We start from the raw sequence: 21,742 nt of genomic DNA on the forward strand, positions 1-21,742 counted from the left end.
AAAGGATTCGTAAAACATGCACTTTTAAAATGTTGATACACAATATGCATACATTTCAGATGTAGATATTTAATGTTTATGCAAACATATAAAAATGTATTTGTAGCAGAACCACTCTTAACATATAAATACTACTGGACTTGCTGTATTTTGGAACAAAGGAGCTTTAGACTGACAGTGTAGGACATCAATTCACATTCAGGACAGGACTAAAGAGAGAATGTGCTTCTCCCAAACATAATCGAGTACACACACACACACACACACAGGTCAGAGGACAGTGATGGATCTTATTCATTTTAATGCTGTCCTCTTGCTGTATGACAGTAGCAGCGCTGCTGTCTCCCTCCACACAGACCCTGATTCCTTCAGTGGCCCCCCTGCAGTCTCTCACTACCATAATTCTCCTCTTCTTTCCACTTTCACTATTTGTTTCATCTCTTTTTTCTTATTTCACTTTCCCCTCTCTCTCTGAATGCCATATCAAAGCACAATTTATGGTGTATGTTGGTACACAGCGGGAGCCTGGCTGCACTTCAGAGTTTGATGAGAAGGATGAAAGCAACCGTCCTCGTCCTCATTTGACAGACAGATAAGAGCGACCCTCAGCCCGGGCGTTCCTGAAGGGGACGGGTGACCTTGGTTGGGTGGATGGATGGGACGTGTGTGTGTGTGTTTGAGGGGACAGGAAGTCAGCGTGAGGTCTGCTGCTCTCAAACGGGTCCAATCAACTCCACACAGCCGCTAATAAAGGCTGATCTGAGCTCAGCAGTGCACTTTTGGTGTGTGTTTCAGGTTTCTCTGTGTACATCCGTGAATGATTACAAAAGACTGGGTTAGCAGGAAGAGGACGACTGAAAGATAAAAGAAGACTATGTCTTGTCTTCACTGGATGTGCTCAAATACAAATACAGCACGAGCAGTGAAGTCAGATTCACCAACAAACGCAGCTGCCTACTTTTGAGTACAAGCTCTGATGAACAGCAATGTGTAAGATGTGTTTTCTAAACCAGTGAATTTTTTTTTTATAACTTTTGTAATTTATTTTAGAATGTTTCACATTCCTATTTCACATCAAGTTTTTACACATGACACTCTGCAGTGACAATTTACTTGTCAGATTTAGCAGTAAATTCATCCACTTCTCCTGAAAAACAAAAAAGTGAGTGGCAATATGCTAAGAATAAATAAACATAAATGTGTATTTTTGTTTAAATTATTATTATTATTTTTTTTTCAAAAGTTTGATGCCAGTAAGATTGATTGATTTAAATTAATACTTTTATTCAGCAAGGATGCAATAAATTGATCAAAAGTTACAGTAAAAATTATTACAATGCTACACGATTCTATTTCAAATAAATGTTGTTCTGTTGAACTTTATATTCATCTGTGAATCCTGAGAGAAAAAAAAACACATCAGTTTTAGTTTTAATATTAAATATTATGTAGCTTTTTCAACATTGATTAATAATCAGAAAATGTTTCTTGAGCAGTAAATCATCATATTAGAATGATTTCTGAAGATCATGTGACACTGAAGACTGGAGTAATGATGCTGAAAATACAGCTGTGCATCACAGGAATAAATTACAGTTTAACAGATATTCACATAGAAAACTGCTGTTTTAAATCATAATAATATTTTACAATATTACTGTTTTTACTGTATTTTTGAACAAATAAATGTGGATTTGGTGAGCAAAAGCAACTTCTTTCAAAAACATTAAAAAAATCTCACTGACCCAAACTTATGAACAGCATATGTACACTTAAATGTTTGAAAACAAACAAACAGTAAATGGATGAAAAAAAGTCTTATGGATAAACCAGCAAGTGAGTTTCCAGATTTTTCTCCCTAAAATTGTATTTCAGCACAAATCTCATCCATGTCTAAAACTGTGCTGCTTCATCATAAATTCTAACATTCCTCATCAAATATTTCAAAGAGCAAATGATCTGAGCAACAGGATCCACTTTCATTTTAAAGCTCTTTACTCTTATTTTAGCTAACAGTTACCTTGTTATTGTCTATTTTTATTTATCTCAATAAATTTTAAGAAAAAAAAAAACATCCGAGACAAAGCTGATATCTAAAAGAAACTCTGTTAAGTCCCCTGAGCTCTGAAAGAGCACGTTCTGAGCAATAACCTTCTCCTCTGGGAACATCCACTCCATCTGAAGCATGAGAGCACGGCCACAGACGCCAGTCATCTCATTTCCATAAGCAGTCATCATTCTGAATTTCATCGCCTCCTAACGCAGCGCCTTCAAAGCGCCTGTCGTATATTCTTTAGAAAGATAAGTCTTAGATTACACTTTCAGATGTTATGACTCGGTGCGGGCACAAAAAAAAGAACAGAACACAAACACACATCCAGAGGATTGCATTGGGGAAAGAGGGGGGATGGAAAAGATGGCATTTGAAGTTGATATTTGTACACTTTCAGATGTTATGACTCGCTGTGTTATCAGTATAAATCAGGGGGGAAAGAAAAAAAAAATGAGAAAAAAAAAAAAAAAAAAAAAAAAAAACATTTCAGAAGGTCAAATTGCTTTCGATCGCAATCCGTCGCTCCTCACCCCCTGTGTCCTTTTTCAAATTCCTTCTCTCTCTCCTCTCTCCACCACCCCCCTCTCTCTCTCATTGCTTTCGATCGCAATCCGTCGCTCACACCCCCTGTGTCACTCTCTCTCTCTCTCTCTCTCTCTCTCTGTCTCTCTCTCTCTCTCCGTCTCCTGCGTCTGACTTCCCCGTCCGCAGACACTACTCAGTCACTCAGACAGCCGCTCCGTTCATCTTAATGCAGGATGAAAGTCATTTTCATAATCAGAATTTAAGGATCCGGCACTGAACTATTGTCTGTTAGTTTAATATTATGCTGCATTAAAGTCTAAGGCGGCCCCAAGAATCATACTGTGAAAAATTGGTTTCTGGTTGCCAATTTCGCAGCAAATTTCTCAAATCGCCTCACATCCATAAAACCACTGGTTCTGATTCCTCAGGTCATGCAGAGTTCAATGTTTCAATTTACGCCACATCTTCCAACTTTCGAAATTTATCCTTCAGCTTTTATCCCCAAACTTGGGACAGTTTGATCGTCAGACCATGTTGGGCAAATATTAATAAAACTTTTTTAATACACCGAACCATTCGCATGCAATGCATCAAAACAAATACATTTGGTCAAGAGGACGTCAATCAGGAAGACTGAACCTTTGGAACTGTGTGGAAATGTAACTTTCGTGTCATCGGCACAATACCGTGAAAACACACAAGCAGTTTTCTGATGGCGCCACCTACTGCCAAAATCCATTCAAAAAGGATGAAACATTGGAATAATTGGGTGGTTTCCCAAGTTCCACCATCCACGAAGTCTGATCGCATTTAGTGAGGTTAATGCTTAATTTCTTCCCTAATTAGAGGAAATGATTCTACATAATTTGCCTTGAGTGTTTTTGTACTTGTCCACCCGGTGCTGTTGTTCTGTGAAAGTGTTGCTCACAAAGAAGTGACTGAGTGATTTCTTCTTTTTCTTTACTTATCTTCACTTAATTTCTGTATTTGTTATCTTGATTTGTTTGTGATTAAACATTTATTTGTTAAATTTAATTCCATGTGTGGCCTCACTTTCGTAAGGAGCCAGGTGGTTGCAAAGATAGGAAAATGCTATTCTCATTGTGGCATGTGTTTGCAGAAATTTCCTTCAACAGACAGACACAAAATGGTCTGTTTGTTTTTTTTTTTGTTTGTTTGTTTTTTTAGTTTTGATTATTTATTTATTTATTTTTTCCTAGTAAAAACAATCAAAACTTGTACAACCTTCAACATACTTAAAATAATATGCTTTAAAAGAATATACTTAAGTGCAAAGTGATTCTAAAGTTTATTTAACTGAAATTAAAGGAAAATGTATTAGTTTACATTAAATGCAGGTAGCTGAACTTCCGAGTGTTTTTGACCCACTTAAGTAGGATATAAGTACATTTTAACATATCATTTCATAAATACTTATTTTCACAAAAACCTGTATCTCATTTATTTAAAAATATTTGTAATACACATTTGTAATGAAGTTGCAATTTAGAACATTTAAAATATATTAATGTCAAATTAATATTGAATGAATTATAGCTAAAATTTTAACCAAATACTTTACATGTGCTTTAATAAGTGTCAACACATTACAAAAAAAAAAAAAAGATTACTAAAACAATTATTTAAAATGTACTTTTATGCAAAACTTTTCATTTAACATTAACACAAACTGCACTATTTAAAAGTGTACGTTAAGAAATAGTCATAAAAGTGTCTTTCTCTAAGTACACTTGATTTGCCTTTTATTTCATTAATCATATATTTTTTTTTAGATATTTTCTTTTAAGATTTTAAGCATGCTACAAATGCACTTTAAAAACAATTAAGCACACGTCTTTTTCATAAGGGCATGTTGGCATGTTGCTCTTGGGGTAACTGTACATGCTACAGACAGTGGATGACTGACCTCTCCCCTCCCTGCGACCCGCCGGGCCACGATCAGCTGAATCATGCCTCTCTTGTTGCCCTCGATGGACATGGATGTGCGGAGGGCCTCCATCGCTTCCTGATTGGTTTTCTCCAGCAGAGACTCTCCATTAACCGCTATCAGCTGGTCATTGACCCTCAGCCGCCCGTCCTGTGATCGCACACACAAGAACATATTCAAAGTTTCACTGGAATATATGAACATTAAAGAAAAAAGTATGATTGATGAGTCTCGAGCCAATCAGAGAGCTGCTCCTCACCTTGCAGGCGGCTCCTCCAGTGATTATAGACTTGACGAAAATGCCCAGGTCAGCGTGGCCCTCTTTCGATCTATTGCCCTTGACGCTGACCCCTAAACCGGCCGATCCCGAGTCATTGAGAGGGATTTCAAACGTCATAAACTTCCGCGTTCCATCCGGGGTCAAAATTAAGTCATCTTGTTCTTTCTAGAGAGATAAAGGATAGACACAAAGATATTGATCAGTTAAAGATGGAATGTGTATTTATTTTTCACAATTGAATGCACAACTCAGAAGCAAGCCATTTATTCCACCAGAGTTTATGAACACTGTTTCTGTGGGGATTTTTTCAGCATAGCAATGATTCAAACAATGGCATGAGTTTGGGGGCGGGGCTTTCTAGAGGTTTGACCAATGACAGGCAGCGAAGTACTGAAGCTCATTTTAGTCATGGGATAAAAACGATATAAAAAGGTAATTGCATCTTTCTATCTCACAATTCAAACTTTATTCTCACAGTACTCAGAAATGTGAAATATAAACTTGCAATTCTCATTAAAAAATTAAAAATAAAATAAAAAAGACAAACTCAGAATTCTGACTTTATTTCCTCCGAATTTGGAGTTGACTTTTTTTTCTTTGGTTCCATCGCTTAATAAAAAATAAAAATGTAAACTGCTTTTTTTTATCTCACAATTCTGAATTTTTTTCTTGCAGTTGCAAGTATGCAGCTCAACTTTCTTCTCAGAAATGTGAGTTTATATTTTGTCTTTATAGCTCTGAATTCTGACTTTTTTTCCTCAAAACTGTCAGGAAAAAAGCCTGAATTGTGAGATATAAACTACAAAATGCAATAAAATGTGGCTATTAGCTTTGTTTATTGTTTGTTTGGTTGTTTGTTTGTTTGTTTTTGTTTTGTTTGTTTTCATCTATAGGAAAGTGTTTGGAGGATACCTGTTTGAAAACAATCATTAGTTTTGCAGATCCATTTTGTGACGTCAGTGGTGTATAAAATAACACAACTCAGTATTAATATACAACAAAAGTACATGAAGCAAAAACATGTAACAAAAAGGTATATATATATATATATTTTGTTTGTTTTTGTTTTTTACTTTGCTTTGTCACTTTATAGAAGAAGAATTCTCATAGTAATTATATATGATTGTTTTTAAACCATTAATTCAGCATATTTACTTCCAAGGGAAGCAATAATGATCATAACATCATAAACTCAAAGCTGACACACAAATGCTATTCAAGATTAAAAAAATGAGTATGATAATAATCACAGTGCAGAATCAACCCCATGATATATAGGCACTGGATTGGGGTAAAATCCAGAAATACATTTCCATATCACTATATATGATATTTGTACACTGCCATCGTTTCTAGCTGGTCTATGAGCAAGTGGACCAAGTTTCAACGTACTGTAGTAGATCATCTTGGTCACAGCTGACCACTTTAGACCAGCAACAACCAGCTACTGGAGCATGTTCCAAAACTAGCTTTTTTTTAAGTCATTAAAAGGGATTCATTGGGGAAAATCCACATTGTATAGCACTTGTATACATTTAAAGCAAAAAAGTAGTGTGTTTTAAGAAAGGTTCAGCACACGCACACACACACACACACACACACACACACACACACACACACACACACACACAGCTGAAGAATGCCAGGTGCTTGGCTTTAGTCCAGCTGGAGGCTGGAGATGAGTTATAGAGATTCAGCCAAGCATTCAGGTGAGGCCCCTATCTCTCCTTCCTTTCATAATACACCTCACACACACACACACACACACACACACACACCCCATCATCCCGTGCCTGAGCGGTTGCCATGGCAACCCAGGTGGCTCTCAGCAGACAATAGCAGCTCTCAGGTTAAGAACCAACAACCAGGTGAAGGCAGCAGGAAGAACACATGTGGTAGTGTCATCTGCAGGCGCTAACGCAGCGTTCACACGTGTGATTTTCAACCAGTCATTTAGTTCCTGTCACGCCGTCAACAAGTACACAAAAGGACCACAGTCTTTCAGACTGACACAGTGACGTGCCTCTCATTGGCTCGCTCTCTTACCCCTAGAGAGGGCCGGCAGCCTCAACTGATATGCATTATGGATAGAAACATGAAGAAACATTGTAGTTTTACTCCAATTCTCACCTTTGACAGATAACACAGTTTTTGCCAGTTGTTTCGTGACAACCGAGAAATAACATGTCAAGCACTTGAAGGAGTGCCAGAGCTGACAGTAAAGACACAGAGCCTCATCAATTACACCTTTATTTTGTTGGGCGAGTAATTTAGAGGAGCTCACGTATATGATAACCAGAGACTGTACTAATGCTGGGGGAAATTACAACACTGTGTTACTCAAATTATTCAATCAATCAATCAATCAATCAATCAATCAATCAGAGTGAAACTGACAGAGAACATCTGCAAGTTATCGAACTCTAAGTTATCTAAGACTTTGTCAAAACCAAACAGCAAACACAACCAAACTAATCATTTATTTAATTCATACAATTAAAAAAACAAACAAAAAAAAAACACATTTTCTTAAGAAATGTGAGCGCTGCTTATCTGTCCAAAAATTGCCATCACAACACAAGAGTGTTAGTGTAATAAGGTTTGGAATGACAAGACTAAACACATTAAGCAAAAGCAAAGCAAAACAAACAAGCAAAGAAAAGCAAAACAACAAACACATCAAAGCATAAAAACAAAGCAAATCAAAGTTAAACGAAACAAAAGTGAATGAACAAACACATGAACAGAAGATAGAAAGAACAAAATGGCAATCAATTAAATAGAAAACAAGCAAAAAGCATAAAAAGAACAATAAAAAAAGAACAATTAATGAACAAATGGATATGTTCGTAAAATACTGTATATACATGAATGAATTGCATGAATGGAGTTTAGTCAGTATGTCAGATGTCAGTAGCATACAGTACATGTGTGAGGCAAACTTAATTCATAATACTTTTAGAGCGTTTGTTTCTGAACCTGGCATGTTTACTCCCTTAGTTTGGCTTATATGCACATATGAACACAGGAATCATGCCTGGATCCGCACCAGAGTAATCGTCAGAGATCTCCAGAACAAGGTGATCTCGGTCTGACTGAAAACTAATTCTTGCCATTCATTTGTGGCCATTCAAAAGTAATCTGACCCACTGGACCAACGAACCAAGCTGCATCACAATTCAAAATAAGAAATGTGTTATGTAAAAAGCAGATGGGTGCATTACTTATCACGGTTCATATATAGTTCATACTTATCACGTATAGTGCACTCTGACCAATAGGAGGGCAGTTTTTCTTACATGTGACTTGTATAAACATATTTTAGTACACTTTAAAAACTGAATCTCTCAGCCACACAGAGGTCCAAGGATCCCAAAGCTATGCGTCTGATGTATAGCTTAAAGTCTCTAACCCCAAAGTCCCTATAATTTTTTTTATAACATGCAACAGTTTGTTTGAAGGTCTGAAACTGTGTTACAACAGCAGGTTCATTTTCACAAGTCCTCATAACACTGCACATTTCTTTCACACACTGACAGAGGAAAAATGCATGACTATAAATGGCGCATCCAGCTCAACCTGGTCCATTGTGCTCGGGAGTAATTAATTAATTCATAAGCAGAATGGATGGTGTGCATTCATTACATGCTTTTGTTTCCAGAGTGAGCTTGAATTATACTGTCATTGAACAGACAATGAAGAGAAGAGCCCATGAGAGATAAGACAACGTCTGAACACACAGAGAGAGAGAAGAGCAGATGTCTAGCATTCACTCTCACTACTCCACTGGGACTTACAGACAGATTATACAGAAAGAAAGAAAGAAAGAAAGAAAGAAAGAAAGAAAGAAAAAGACAAAAAAAAGAAAGACAAGAAGAAAAAGAAAGAAAAAGAAAGAAAGAAAGAAAGAAAGAAAGAAAGAAAGAAAGAAAGAAAGAAAGAAAGAAAGAAAGAAAGAAAAGGATAGATATACAGATAGACAAAAGAGAGAAACAAACAAAAAATATGAACAATCCAATGAAAGAAACAAAACAAAATTATAAATGTATCAAAAATCAAAAATTTATTAAATAAGAAAAACAAGAAAATGAAAGAACAATGAACAAACAAACAAATATAGAAACCAAAATCAAATGAAAAACACCCTCAAAATAAACAACTAACAAAAAGAAATCAGTTAAGATAAAACAAACAAGCTGAAGGACAAACAAAAGACAAAACAAGAACAAAAATGAAAAAGAATAAACAAACAATTTAACAGACAAACTAAAGAAAGAATAAGCAACATATTGGAGGGAAGGAAAGAAGAAATGAAGGAAGTTAAAGAAAGAAATTAAGATATAAATTTAGCTCTTTACACACAAAGAACTTAAAGATAGAACAAATTATTGAACAAACAAACAAACCAAAAACAAAAGAAAAACAGACAAAATAAACAACTAATCAGTGAATGCATGGGAAAAACACACACAAGAGGAAGAACAAACAAAACAACAACATCAAGCTTAAAAAATATAAATAAATAAATAAATAATGACCAAACGTAAGAAAGAATAAAAAATGTAATGGAGGGAGGGAAGAGATGAAGAAAGTAAAATAGAGAAATGAAAATATACATTTTGCTCTCTATCTACAAACTGCTGCCGAGGTTTGAAACATTAAGCATGGCAGAAACTTCCTCGCCCGAACAGGGCAACGGCATAAAGGTCACTTGAAATGAATTTAAGAGGGTAAAAGAAATCAGTCAAGTATGTAATTGCAAAGGAGGCCTGTGCATGATAAGTATAGAAACATGAAATTTCTCACCACTGTTTCTTTGGCCCGCCACCTTCTGATAAAGACTGCATATTAAACACCTCCGACTAATGCACATTCAAGACTTTCAGGTACAGTTAGACCCGAAGAGCCGAGAAAGAGAGAGAGAGAGAGAGACGGAGATTAGATGAGACATTCAAAGCTTCGAGAGGAAGCGAGGAGCGAAAGAACTGTCACAGTTCAGCACCTAAAGTGAAGGTGACACGAAGAGCTGGAGAAGTGAAGTCAAACACCTCATTCATACATATTTTTACAAGCAAACGAATTCCCAATACAAGGTCAAAAGCAGAAACCGAGAAATGTTAGCGACATTGCAGGGCTGCGAAATAATGGCTAAACAGTTGATGATTATTATTTTGCTCAAAAATACAACGACGATTATTATCATTTTAATTAGGTTTTTACATTTGATCAGAATTATTGCACTTTCACATAAGCACAAATCAAAAGAACATCAACTCGCATGGTTTGCTTACAGATTTAGTCGCAGTGAACAGTGTAATCGACGACATGAAATATAACTGACTGTTGAGCAAAATCTTGCATTAATAAATAATAAACTTTAACATCATGATTTTCTGTAAAGCTGCTTTGACGTGTATTGTCAAAAACGCTATTCAATTTGACTTAAATAGATTTTTATGGATGCTATATCAGTTTAACACATTGTGAGAATGTTTTTTTTTTATATATTTCCAGGTTATATTTAAAAATTGTATCATGCAAAGTGATAAAAAATTATAATCAAAGACAGTAAAAGAAGAATTAAAAGTAACAAAAAGGTAAATAACTGAAAAGGAATAAAATACAGATTAAATAATTGAATAAACCAAACTAGTTACAATAATCAAAATAAGATTCAAAGCATTCAATAAACAAAATCAAAATGTTTATTTTAAACCCGTTTATGGGAATCCCACAGCTGTCGACTGTGATCGGACAGGGAGAAGATTGGGTTCGTTTTTGGGACCTGGCAACCCTGCGTATTGCAGAGACCTGTGCATGGTTGCCAGGTTGGGAAGATTAAGTAAACCACTGATCGAAACTTAAGCCTTGACTGGGGGATTTGAGCTCTTGAAATCTGGCAACCACAACCAAGAAAGCTTGTGGGGGCATGTTAACAATGCAAGATGCCACATTAAAATAAATCATATTCACCAGCAGGCAAATATCGTAGATGATCATGCTTATTAAATCAAGATGAAATCATGTCAACGATTAAATTACGATGCATAGATCAGCCCTACAACACTGCCCTCAGTGCCCTTATCTTATTTTGATTATACTTAATAAGCTGACAATATGCCTACAGAGGATGGTATGTTTCATAACAAGCCAATATTTGATCATTACCAGCATTTTGTTGTACATATAAACAGGTATCTGCTACAAGGACGACATCGCGGTTGAGACCTAACTGTGCTTGACTACACCACATGCTCTCAGCAAGCGCTGCATGTCCCAAAACTGCTCTAAACTAGCTTGTTTATCAGCGCTGTACAGCGGCAGAAGCGGCCGCTCCATATGAACAGCTAGGCTAATTGCTGTCACAGCTGAGAGAAAAAGTGCTAAACAAAAACAGGTGGCAGCGCAAAACTGTTTTGTGAAACGAAAAGAAAAAAAAATTCTAGCAGAACGCTATTGTCTTCCAATGCAATTTGCGACATTAGGCTTAATTATGGAAGTGCTTGGCTTTCCCAATTCGCTTTTTAATGCGGCCCATAAAAGTGCTTGTGAAGGGAACGGCTGCTCATCTGCAAACTGTGGGGGAAAAGAGGAGATAGAAAGGGGAAAAACAAGGGAACGATTTCAGGGGAGTAAAAAGGGTTCGAACAAGCAGTTGAACTTAAGTGTGCCAGTCTGGCTAATGGAGACGGGTGAGGTAATTTTCACAGTAGGGATGCCAGGTGTAGTGCTTAAAAAGAGAGAGTGACTCTCCATGCTTGACTATCCTAAAAAAATATGGGCTCTGGATGAAGAGGAGACTGGGATGAGCCGTTAATGGATGTCACATTTGCAGCTTTGGAGGTTTTCTGACCTGCTGTGTCAAAAACAGTGTTTATGCAGATACCTTTAAGACATATGAATCCGTTTTGAATTCTGATTGTAGTTTCAGTCTTTAAAACATTCCTAAATTTATGTTAATTCACTATAGTGCTGTAGTTAGCTCCATGCAGAACTTTTTATTACAATGCACCCCTAGTGGTACACTGCATGTTAATTAGCTAGCAACTACAACAGACAAAAATAAATAAATAAAAATTGGGAAGAAAGGAGAGGTAGAAAAAAAAACAAGAATAAATTGGACAGACAAAAGTGAGAGAGAAAACAAAAAATAAAGAATCTAACAAAACAAACAAAATATTTTACAAAAGAAAAAAAAACTAACTTTTGAAGTACAGAAAATAAGACTAGCAAAGGAATGCATAAATTAATGAACAAAGAAAGAAAGAAAAAAGTAAATAAATAACGATAATGGACACAGACAGACACAAGTGAGAAAAAAAGAAGAGAACAGAATAGGAAAAAAAACAAAGAACAAAATATCTTATAAATGAAAGAAGAAAACATAAAATAAAGAAAGGAGACTAACAAAGGAAATAATAAACTAATGAACAAAGAAACCAAAAGAGTAAACAAGTAGGAAAAACAATAAATCAAACAAACAAACAAACTTACTAATGACTAAAGAACTAAAGAATAAGCAAGCAAAATTTATCTAATGAACAAAGAAAGAAAGAAAGAAAGAAAGAAAGATAATTTATGCTCTAAAAACCTAAAAAAAAGCATCTAAAAAAAGAATATTGGTTCAGGTTTATTTGTTCAATTTGTGTTATTTGTGTCAAAGTTATTTTACTTTAATCATTCTGAATAAATTCAGATATTATACAAAACTTTTCAAAAAGCTTTCAAAGACTTCAAAAGTTTTTTTTTTCTTTTCTTCTCAATGAATAATAACAGTCACTGATTTAAGGGTCTTACAGTACTACATTTTTCTCGGCAGGTGTGAGAGAGCCAAGGTCCTAGAGAATGTGATAATTCATTCGCCGTTAAAAAACCCAGAGAGACTGCCAAGTTACAAATAGATCCTGATAGCTATCTTGGCTCAGAAACGGCTCCGTTCCCATGGTACAGAGCCCATTTTGCCGTCACGACATCTCAGATGAAACACTCTGGCTAACAGCTGCCAGCAAGGACAGCGACAGGACCGCAGGTCTCGCGTCGACACCTCGTAAGCAGAAGTGGTGGAGAATTACCTCACTGCGACTATGACAAAGGCTTAAAGGCATAACATAACTTTGACAAAAAGATAATTATATCAGAGACACTTTCAGAAACCGAACACAATGTCCTGGATAATTAAATGTGGCCACCAGGCATTTTCTTAATAATTCCCTAAGGATCTGACGGCGGTGTGGAGACTGACGAGATGTGGTCAGGGTTATGACAGATGAAACCAATGGGCTGTAATTTGGGACAAAACTAGAGGTCGACCGATATGGGTTTTTCACTGGCCGATGCCAATATTTAGAAATCAGGGCAGCCGATGGCCGATACATGATGCTGATTTTTTGGGGCAATATGTTTTGGCCGATAAAAGTGAGTTTGAGCAAATTATTATTGCATGGTACAAGATAGTAATAGTAGTAGTAGCCCAATTTAGAGTAATAATACATGGCTAAAAACTTAAGCATCTTCTCAAAACAGTTATGAAGCATGCTTTTTTATGTTTACTGACAGACACCAGTGTTTCCCACAGACTGAAAATTAATTCTCTGCCAGCAGCGTCTGCCTATAAATCGGCCTAATTTGCAGCACAATCGGCAAATGCCGATTAATTAAAAAATGCCAAAAATCGGCCGATCAATCAGTCGAGCTCTAGAAAAAACCACAGGGAGACACACCCATTAAATAAGAAAGGGATTAATTATCTTAATCAAGCGGGATGCCCTCCTGCCCAAGCTCACTTCCTCCACTGGCCGTTGCTATGGAAACAGTAAAACGGGTTGGTAACACAACAGATCTGGACATCATATGACACACGAAACTCACATAAGAGTGCCATTTATGCTTCAGGGGCGGCTCATCAGCAATCAGCGCAGAACAACACCTGTCTGCAATCAACACATCCATCTACGAAACAGTCCGTCAGGTTTAAAATCACAGCTCTGGCAATTATTACAATCCTGGGCTGAACTGTGGATATAACATACACTGCAATAACTTCCACTTAAAGGAAGTATTCCATCATTTGCTCACCAATGGATGCTCTGCAGTGAATGGGTGCCGCCAGAATAAGAGTCCAAACAGCTGATAAAAACATCAAATTAAGACCACTGCACACTAAGATCCACACTGCACACTCCATTCACTGCAGAACATCCACTTCTGAGCAAGTGATGCAATGCTGCATTTATCCAAATCTGATGATGAAACAAACTTATCTACATTTTTGGTGGCCTGAGGGTGAACACATTTTCAGCAAAAAAAAAATATATTTTTTTTTGTGTGTGTATGTGTGTGTGTGTGTGTGATGTGTGTGGGAGAAAAAAAAATATTATTATTATTATTATTATTATTATTTTTTTTTTTTTTTGCAGTGTATGTCATATCCAGAATTCTGCCTAGGTTTGCAACAAAACAATTAGACCAACAATTAAAAAACAGTGTAGATGGACACAGAAATGTCCCGTGTGAACAGATCCTTACACTGCAAGTTCTGAAAACAAACTAAGCATACAGATATATGTATACGGCACGCTACATCCTTTTAAAAACTGTAGGTAATATGCCATTGTGAACACACCAATGCTGTCTGTGTTTTAAGGCTACCTGTGAATGATGGCTACAGCTCTCGGGCAATCAGAGGCACTTGTTGAGCACGAACAAACGTGCTTCCTATTTCCCAGAGCTTACAAAAGAGCTCTCTCAACCATTCCCATCAACACATCCAGCAATCTGTAATTTAACAACTCAAGGCTAGTCTCCAGTGTTCAGGTAACATGCTGATTTGATTTCTTCCCCCCTCTGAGTTACTAAAGTTTCCCACATCCAGTGAACAGATTTAAAGCAAAAATGACTTCATGGGGAAATAAATGTCGAAACCTGTTGGCACTAGAAAAGACGAGTGTGCAAGTGTGAGCGTACAAAGTGATTCTGAGAAACGATGATATTATCTGCTGTGAATAATTGCGACCATTTGGGAAAAACAAAAGTTGGATTGCTGTTGTCATTTCCTAACAATTTAACATTCACAAAATCTTTCCAAAGAACATTTAAAAAAAGAAACGCTCCTCACAGTGACATGAGAGAAATTGGAACGAAACAGGAAATGAGCAACAATAACTCAAAAACAATAACTTGCATCTTTCTGAAACAAGTTCAGAAGAAGAAAGAAATGACTGGCGAAATGAACGGAACTAGTGGGATATCAAGCCAACTCATCAGCCGTATTAAAATAGAACCTGTCACACATTTGTCTGGATCTGGCCTCTATAGACACCATAAATCCAGCTGTCAGTACACATCAGCGTTCAAATTAATTGTGCAATTAAGATTCTCTTAGCTTGGCAGATTCAGCTTCTAATGGATCCATGAAAAGTCTGACTGGTCATGAAGAGGAATTTAATGTAGTGTTTAATTACTGTTCTGTGACGAGGTTCCCGTACACACTGTCATCTGGACCGTTCTGGGAGATTTGGATTGGACTGGCGCAGCCAAGAGCATTGACAAGATACAGTTATTGTAAGTTTGAACAAGGTAACAGTCGTGATCATCAACTCCAACTTGGAGAGAGCTCCAACTGACTACAGATGGGTGTATTATTTGAGCATGAATACAAAAAGCTCATTGTCATTCATAGGGTTATTTTCAAGGAAGTTGAGCCAGAAAATGAACCACACGAAACAGTTTCAAGAGTACAAACATCTACTCAAAACTGCTCAGAGATTTCATTCTGATCTGTCAAGTTTACCATTAAAGGCTCAACTGCAGTCAAGACTAGGACTGTGCATGTTGGTAATTTGGGCTGGTTGAGTGCTCAAGTACATATAAATCAACCTTAAGTATGTGGGGTGAGCCATGGATGCATCATTTGATATCGCCAATCTATGCACAACAGTGTCAGAGAATTAAGACATTGTGTCAAATTCACAAAAAGGTTCAAACGTCTCAAGAATCGTTCTGTTTAATTAGTCATGTTTCATCTAGCATGGATGTGCAAACTACATTTAAAAAAAAAAAAAAACAGTGATTGGCTACATTGATCAATGTAGAAAAAGCAAAAAGTGAAAAGCAAAAAACAAACACTAAACAAAAGCAAAGCAAAACAAAAGCAAAACTAAGCAAAAGTGATGAAGGAAGAGAAAGTTAAGTGAAACATAACATGCTAATGTAAATCAACATAATTTAATCTCCAGCTGAAGCTTTGGAGCTAATTTCTATTCACTCTCGTTCCTTTGTCTCCTTCTGCCTGGCGTGGCTGAAGTCTGCACAATGAGTTATTTATATTGCGGAGGGAAGGAGGTGATATACAATCTCTGCTTATCACTCTGGCTTAGCAGTGGTCACAAACACGCCTAACTTCTGAGTGTTCTCAGCAGTGCACACTGGGAGATCAAAAGGAACAATAAATTGCGGCCAGTGCAGACCAGACAGCCGGCAGAAGAACACGGTGGGCTTTTCGTTTACACGATGGAATTGCTTGTGTGTGTGTGTGTTGTGTTGTTCTAATGCTCTCACGCTGCCGCTGGCCACATTAGTGGGCCGGATAATTGCGTTCTCTGACATGAATAATTCAAGCCTCGGAGTGTGTTCGTGAGTGTGTTCTCACCGAAGTGGCAAGGTAAGACTTCATCAAGTGCAGGATGTCTTTCAAAACACGATTGCCCCCTTGCCGCTGTTGTCAGTTCTCTTTTTTCCCTTCTTTTCTCCACAGTGGAGTTTTTGATCACATCTCTCATTATTTCCCTCTCTCTCCATCTTCTGGCCTATCCGTCTCCCGCTGAGTCGCGCTCCCTCCCTCTCTTCCCGGATCCTCCCACTTTCATCATTTCTCCTATTCTTTCACCCTCCGCATCAATCGCATTGACTATCCACTGCTCCTCTGACATCCTTTTTTTCAGTTCTGAAACACAAATGATTGGTTTATATTCAAGGCTCTCTTCCAATTTCCGAAATAAACAAACCTGATGCAAATGTTAAGATGGCAAGGTGCTCCACAGTCTCAGACGTCACTGCCGTAGTGCACTAACAGACTGTTCAAGGCCAATTTTATGCATGCGGCACACATAATGGAGCTCTTGCAAAATCCAATCTGATTAGCTTTACACAAATCCTGAGTGTTTGTGTATACAGGATTTTACTCAACTGCAGAAAACAAAGCCCTATTTACAAGTTTGCAGACTTCTTCAATGGCCCACTTCCAAAGATGATCTTAATGATAGATTTGCCAACATGTTCTCACTCCTAACTCGTCACATATTGACTCTTGGTCAGGACCCCTTGGCGTCAATTTTTAATTCAACTGGGCAAAATGTTTCAGTGTGCATGTTACTCCATTACTTTAATTGTTTGCCTTGTGTGTCAGATCCCTTGATTCTTTGCATGCATTTGCAAAAGTGAGCACCTAACCACAACCCTTCCATAAACAATATAAAACACATAACAGGCAGACAAAAGTACAGTCACAGGTACTTAAGCAAAAACTGACCAGAAAACAGTATAAGCATTACAATCAGCTCGTGTTATATCCCAAGTCTTCTGATGTCATGTAATATCTTTTTGCGAGGAACAGAGTGAAACTTAAGGTTTTAATCGCTGAAAATGTACCCGCGCCATCTCATCTCATTCAAAAGACAAAGCTTAACATTAACATGATGCAATCAATCGATTAACCCTAAAATAACGCTTCTTTCATGTGACAATTTTTTATGTTTGTGTTTTGAATATTACGGCTGGAGGCGGTGATCACTTTTGGGTCTTGTTCCTTACGCAAATTAATCATTTAGCTTCAGAAAACATAGAATTTTTTTTTTTTTTTTTTAATAAATTATGACTATAGGTGCATTTGTCTGTTATATCTTTTGTTTGATATTGACAAATGTAAGGATCAGGGGTAGCGGTTGGGTTAGGTGATCAAAATCTAAATAGTGTGATTGGTGTAAGAAGAAACCAGACTCGGACGGGAGACTAGTTCTCTCTTGGCCTAAGCAAAGACCAGAGGAGAACTGGTGCACCCCCCCACACACCATCTGAGCCAGAAGAATGGAGAACTGGTTAACCATTAGGCCAGAGGAGCATCTGAGCCTGTCTTCTCCCAAGGTTTTTTCTCCGTGTCTGATGGAGTTTCGGTTCCTTGCCACTGTCACCTTTTGGCTTGCTTAGCTGGCGTCTGACAGACACTTCAATTTAAGTGATGTGTCGAAATGACCACACACACACCATCAGATGAGAGTGAAACTTGGTATCAATCGAGGTATGTCACACCGACATTCAGTGGGAAAGGAAGGGTTGCATTCAAAAATTTACTGAGACGAGTCAGCGAGTCTCAATCTAACTGTCCAGAATAGCAAACGAAGCAACAAATCAGTTGTTTAAAGAGCAGTAATCTCATGAGTATATGACCGTGACACACTGCACTTTGAGTGACCTATAATTTGCACTCAACTAACAGCAGCTCCTCAGCCACACTCCAGGACACTCCAAGGACAGCGCTTCATCGATTCCGGCACAACAGACTCTTTGGAGTTCACCAAACATGCCCGTGGTGCAGCCGCCGCCTCCCGCATCTCTTTTTCTCTAAAGGGCGAGGGCCGGCCGCGGGCATCAAAGCACATTTTTCTGCGGTTCCCACAGGACTAGACTTCGGCTGTGAGCAAAGGTTAAAGCTGACGCCCCTATCAATAAGTCACTGCCTCTGCCAGCCCGCATTTGACATTCGCGCTTCCGTAAAATGTCTGCAATTCCCTCGATGCCTCAGAGGCTAATCGTATGCGTGCAGACAAATGAAAATAAATAAATAAGATCCCTCAACACATTTGTGGTTCAGTTCTTTCTCCGTTCTGTTACTTTCTCTCCTGATGTCATTATAATAATTTGAGGTTAATTGCATTGTGTCTTCGAATATCATAAAGCATAGACTAAGTTAACACTTGGCTGTGTTGATTTATAAGACTGTAACCTGTCACTGTAGCAGAGTGTGTCAGTCTTTAGATTTAGAACTTCCATGATGATGCATTAATAGTCTGGCACTGTGATTGGCTCACATGACAACGTTCCCATAGCATCATATTAAACCACCACGCTCTCTCTCCCTCACGCAGACCTACAAAATAGCATCAATAACCCTCCGCTGTCCTCTCTCTCTCCACTTTATTTGCAATAACTGTCAGCAGTAGAGTGATGCGTTTGTAATCTGATTTTTATGAACATACTTGTATGGATTATTGAGATCCTTTTATGCCTGAACGGGGTGCATTGAAAAGCCGAAGCCTTCCGAATGTTAATGTGACAATAAGAGTAATGAAGCGTCCAACAGTTTATCTCTTCCCTCGCTTTCTCTCTTCCCACCCCTGTCGCTCTGATGTCTTAAACTCCAAATTTTAAGGGGGAGTTGATGAGAAACGAGGTGGAGCAGGAGAGTTGGTGAAACTGTGTCTTCATGATGGTGTCTTTAATCAAATCTCGCTGGAGCCAGAGAAAGGAAGTCAAACCTCATCTCCACCTGCTCTCAATCACCCCGAGCTTAAATAAGGCCAAAATCAATCAGCCTGCATTTGAACTTTCTTCCGGGGATGTGTTTTTCAAGCCTCTGTGAAGATGCCACACATCAAAACATGCTAGCCTCTTCGATAGGTTTGGGTGCGTGCTCTACAGTATTTTGAATCATTTTAAAAGAGAAAGAGAGAGAGAAAAAAGGCAGATTCCCTAACACTCTGCCATTGGTTGACAAAAACAAAGTCCAACCCAGTCCTGTGGTAACTTTTCTGAAAAAAAAAAATATATATATATATATATATATATATAATATATATATATATATATATATATATATGTGTGTGTGTGTGTTGCTTCTTGCACGTTTTGTGACACTTTCAAAGTGGAAGTCTAAAAGCATGCTAAACTTGATCTAAATCAGAAACACATGAATCCAGCAAGGTTTTATTACGTTTGTACTTGTATCCATCGAGGCATTTCGGAAATGAAATGTCCTGTGAGTGGCACTAAAACGAACAGCAGCACCTACACAAAACCTAACCAATGGTGTGAACAAAAGCACATATGAGATAAAAATGCATTTTCTGAAGCAACAATGGCATTTTAGCTTTAAGACTCTTAAAGACTTACCGTGATTCGTGTTTTATGGATCTCGTAAGTGCAATGCTGTACCGGGTGTGCTACAGAGCAAGTTTACTACTGTGCATCAGAAAAGCCATACATATGGAGCTGGTTAAGTGATGCAAACATCAAAATGCACTAGTGCACCAACAATGTGCTGGGGTAAAAATGATGATTAATTGATAATCTGCCGCTGTAATCATAATTTGCATGAAAAAGAATAAAAGTTGTTGGTGTTTTACTGCCTCTAGTGTTCATTTCAGCTGGAAACTGCAGAGAATTGTATGGTTTTTTTTTTTTTTTTTTTGCACAAATGTAGATAGAGGCATGTTTTTGCGATTAGCCTGTGTTGACAGAGTCAAGCCGAAAGCACACAACATTGTTTGGGTCTGTTTTGCAATTTGGATAGGAGACATAGTTACCTTTAAATTCAGGTAGCTAGAGGCTAACAATTTAGATTTAACTAGCTATAAATGTGGACAGTAATTAACTTGGACTATCTTGCTTAGCATGATTCTCTTCAAACTGTCTCCACCAAACAGCAATTGACCTAAAAGAACTACAACTGATTTTAAAAGTAAACCGTTAGCACTCAAAACGGTCAGCGTATGAATGTAATGTGTGCTTGTGGTGCATTCGGACAATGCTTTTGGTGAATTAAGATTTGTTTTCTGGTGGCATTCATATATCAGGGTTTAGACTTCCAAAAAACCCAACTGTCATCAACACTGCTAAGTGCAAAGGAGTAATTTTACTGATGCTGTAAACAACAGATCATTGAGACAACCAATGGGAACCTCCAGCACTGGGTGAATACAGAAGCATCTTTATGGAATGTCGACCAAGAAAAAAAAAATCAAGTGTCAAGGCAGTCCGGAGTTTGTCTGCACTCCTGAATTATCTTTTATGGAAATAGTAATGACTTCAAAATGAGTTAAGGCTGGTGGCAGCTGCCTCTATGGCACACATGTGACCTAAACAGGCCAGAGGCAGGGAAAGAGTTGAAGAGGCCATTTCATGGTGCTATATGAACTCTGTGTGATATCAAGAGACCATTTATGGCTATTGTTAAGCCATTTTAAGATGGTTGCACATTTAGGTGTGTGTGGGAGTGTGTGACTCACCACTTCGCGGGGCAGGAGAGCGTCCTCTTGTCTGACGATGAGAAGACCTACAGTGCCTCCCATGGGAGTCGAGCGCAACAGAGCCACAACCTCCTCCTGAGTCTTACCATTCAGATCCACTCCATTAACCTACACCCACACAAACAGAATATCAGAAACATGAAGATCTGACAGCAAAATGCTGCTCCTTAACAGTGAAGCAAATCTGTTTCCGTCCATGTATATTTTTCATTTTGTAAACCACATGCACTAAACACAAACAGTAATTTTAAAAACATGTTTATATTATATTAAATAATAAGAATGCAAACACACACACATTTGTATTTATACATGGTATTTTAGTACTATTTTCATAGCATTATAGCATTATTATTTTGCTTTTTTTTTATCATTTTCAGTTTTCATTTTAGATTAGGTTTTAGTAACTGTTATTTTCTTTTGTCATTTTATTATTTGTTGAATGTATTTTAGATTAAATGTATTTTTAAGTCAGTTTTAGTTCTAGAAATTTCAACTAATTTATATCAATTACTTGCAAAGTTATTACAGTTAACTAAAACTAAATTAATTAATTAAAACCATTACTTGAAATAAATTCAACTTTAAAAAAAAAAAAAAAAAAAAAGAATAATAATAATAATAATAATAATAACTCA

The 21,742-nt window shown here is 37.4% G+C and overlaps 1 protein-coding gene across 1 annotated transcript in view; it reads right to left on the reverse strand.

Moving 5' to 3' along the window:
- pard3aa (par-3 family cell polarity regulator alpha, a) overlaps window positions 1–21,742 on the reverse strand; it is a 426,774-nt gene that overhangs the window by 186,228 nt on the left and 218,804 nt on the right. Inside the window, 3 exon segments of the mRNA XM_042714045.1 lie at window positions 4,506–4,676; window positions 4,786–4,971; window positions 21,084–21,212. Of these exon segments, the coding sequence (XP_042569979.1) occupies window positions 4,506–4,676; window positions 4,786–4,971; window positions 21,084–21,212 (486 nt within the window).

Source organism: Cyprinus carpio, chromosome A24, assembly GCF_018340385.1.
Source record: "Cyprinus carpio isolate SPL01 chromosome A24, ASM1834038v1, whole genome shotgun sequence".
Taxonomy (NCBI): Eukaryota; Metazoa; Chordata; class Actinopteri; order Cypriniformes; family Cyprinidae; genus Cyprinus; species Cyprinus carpio.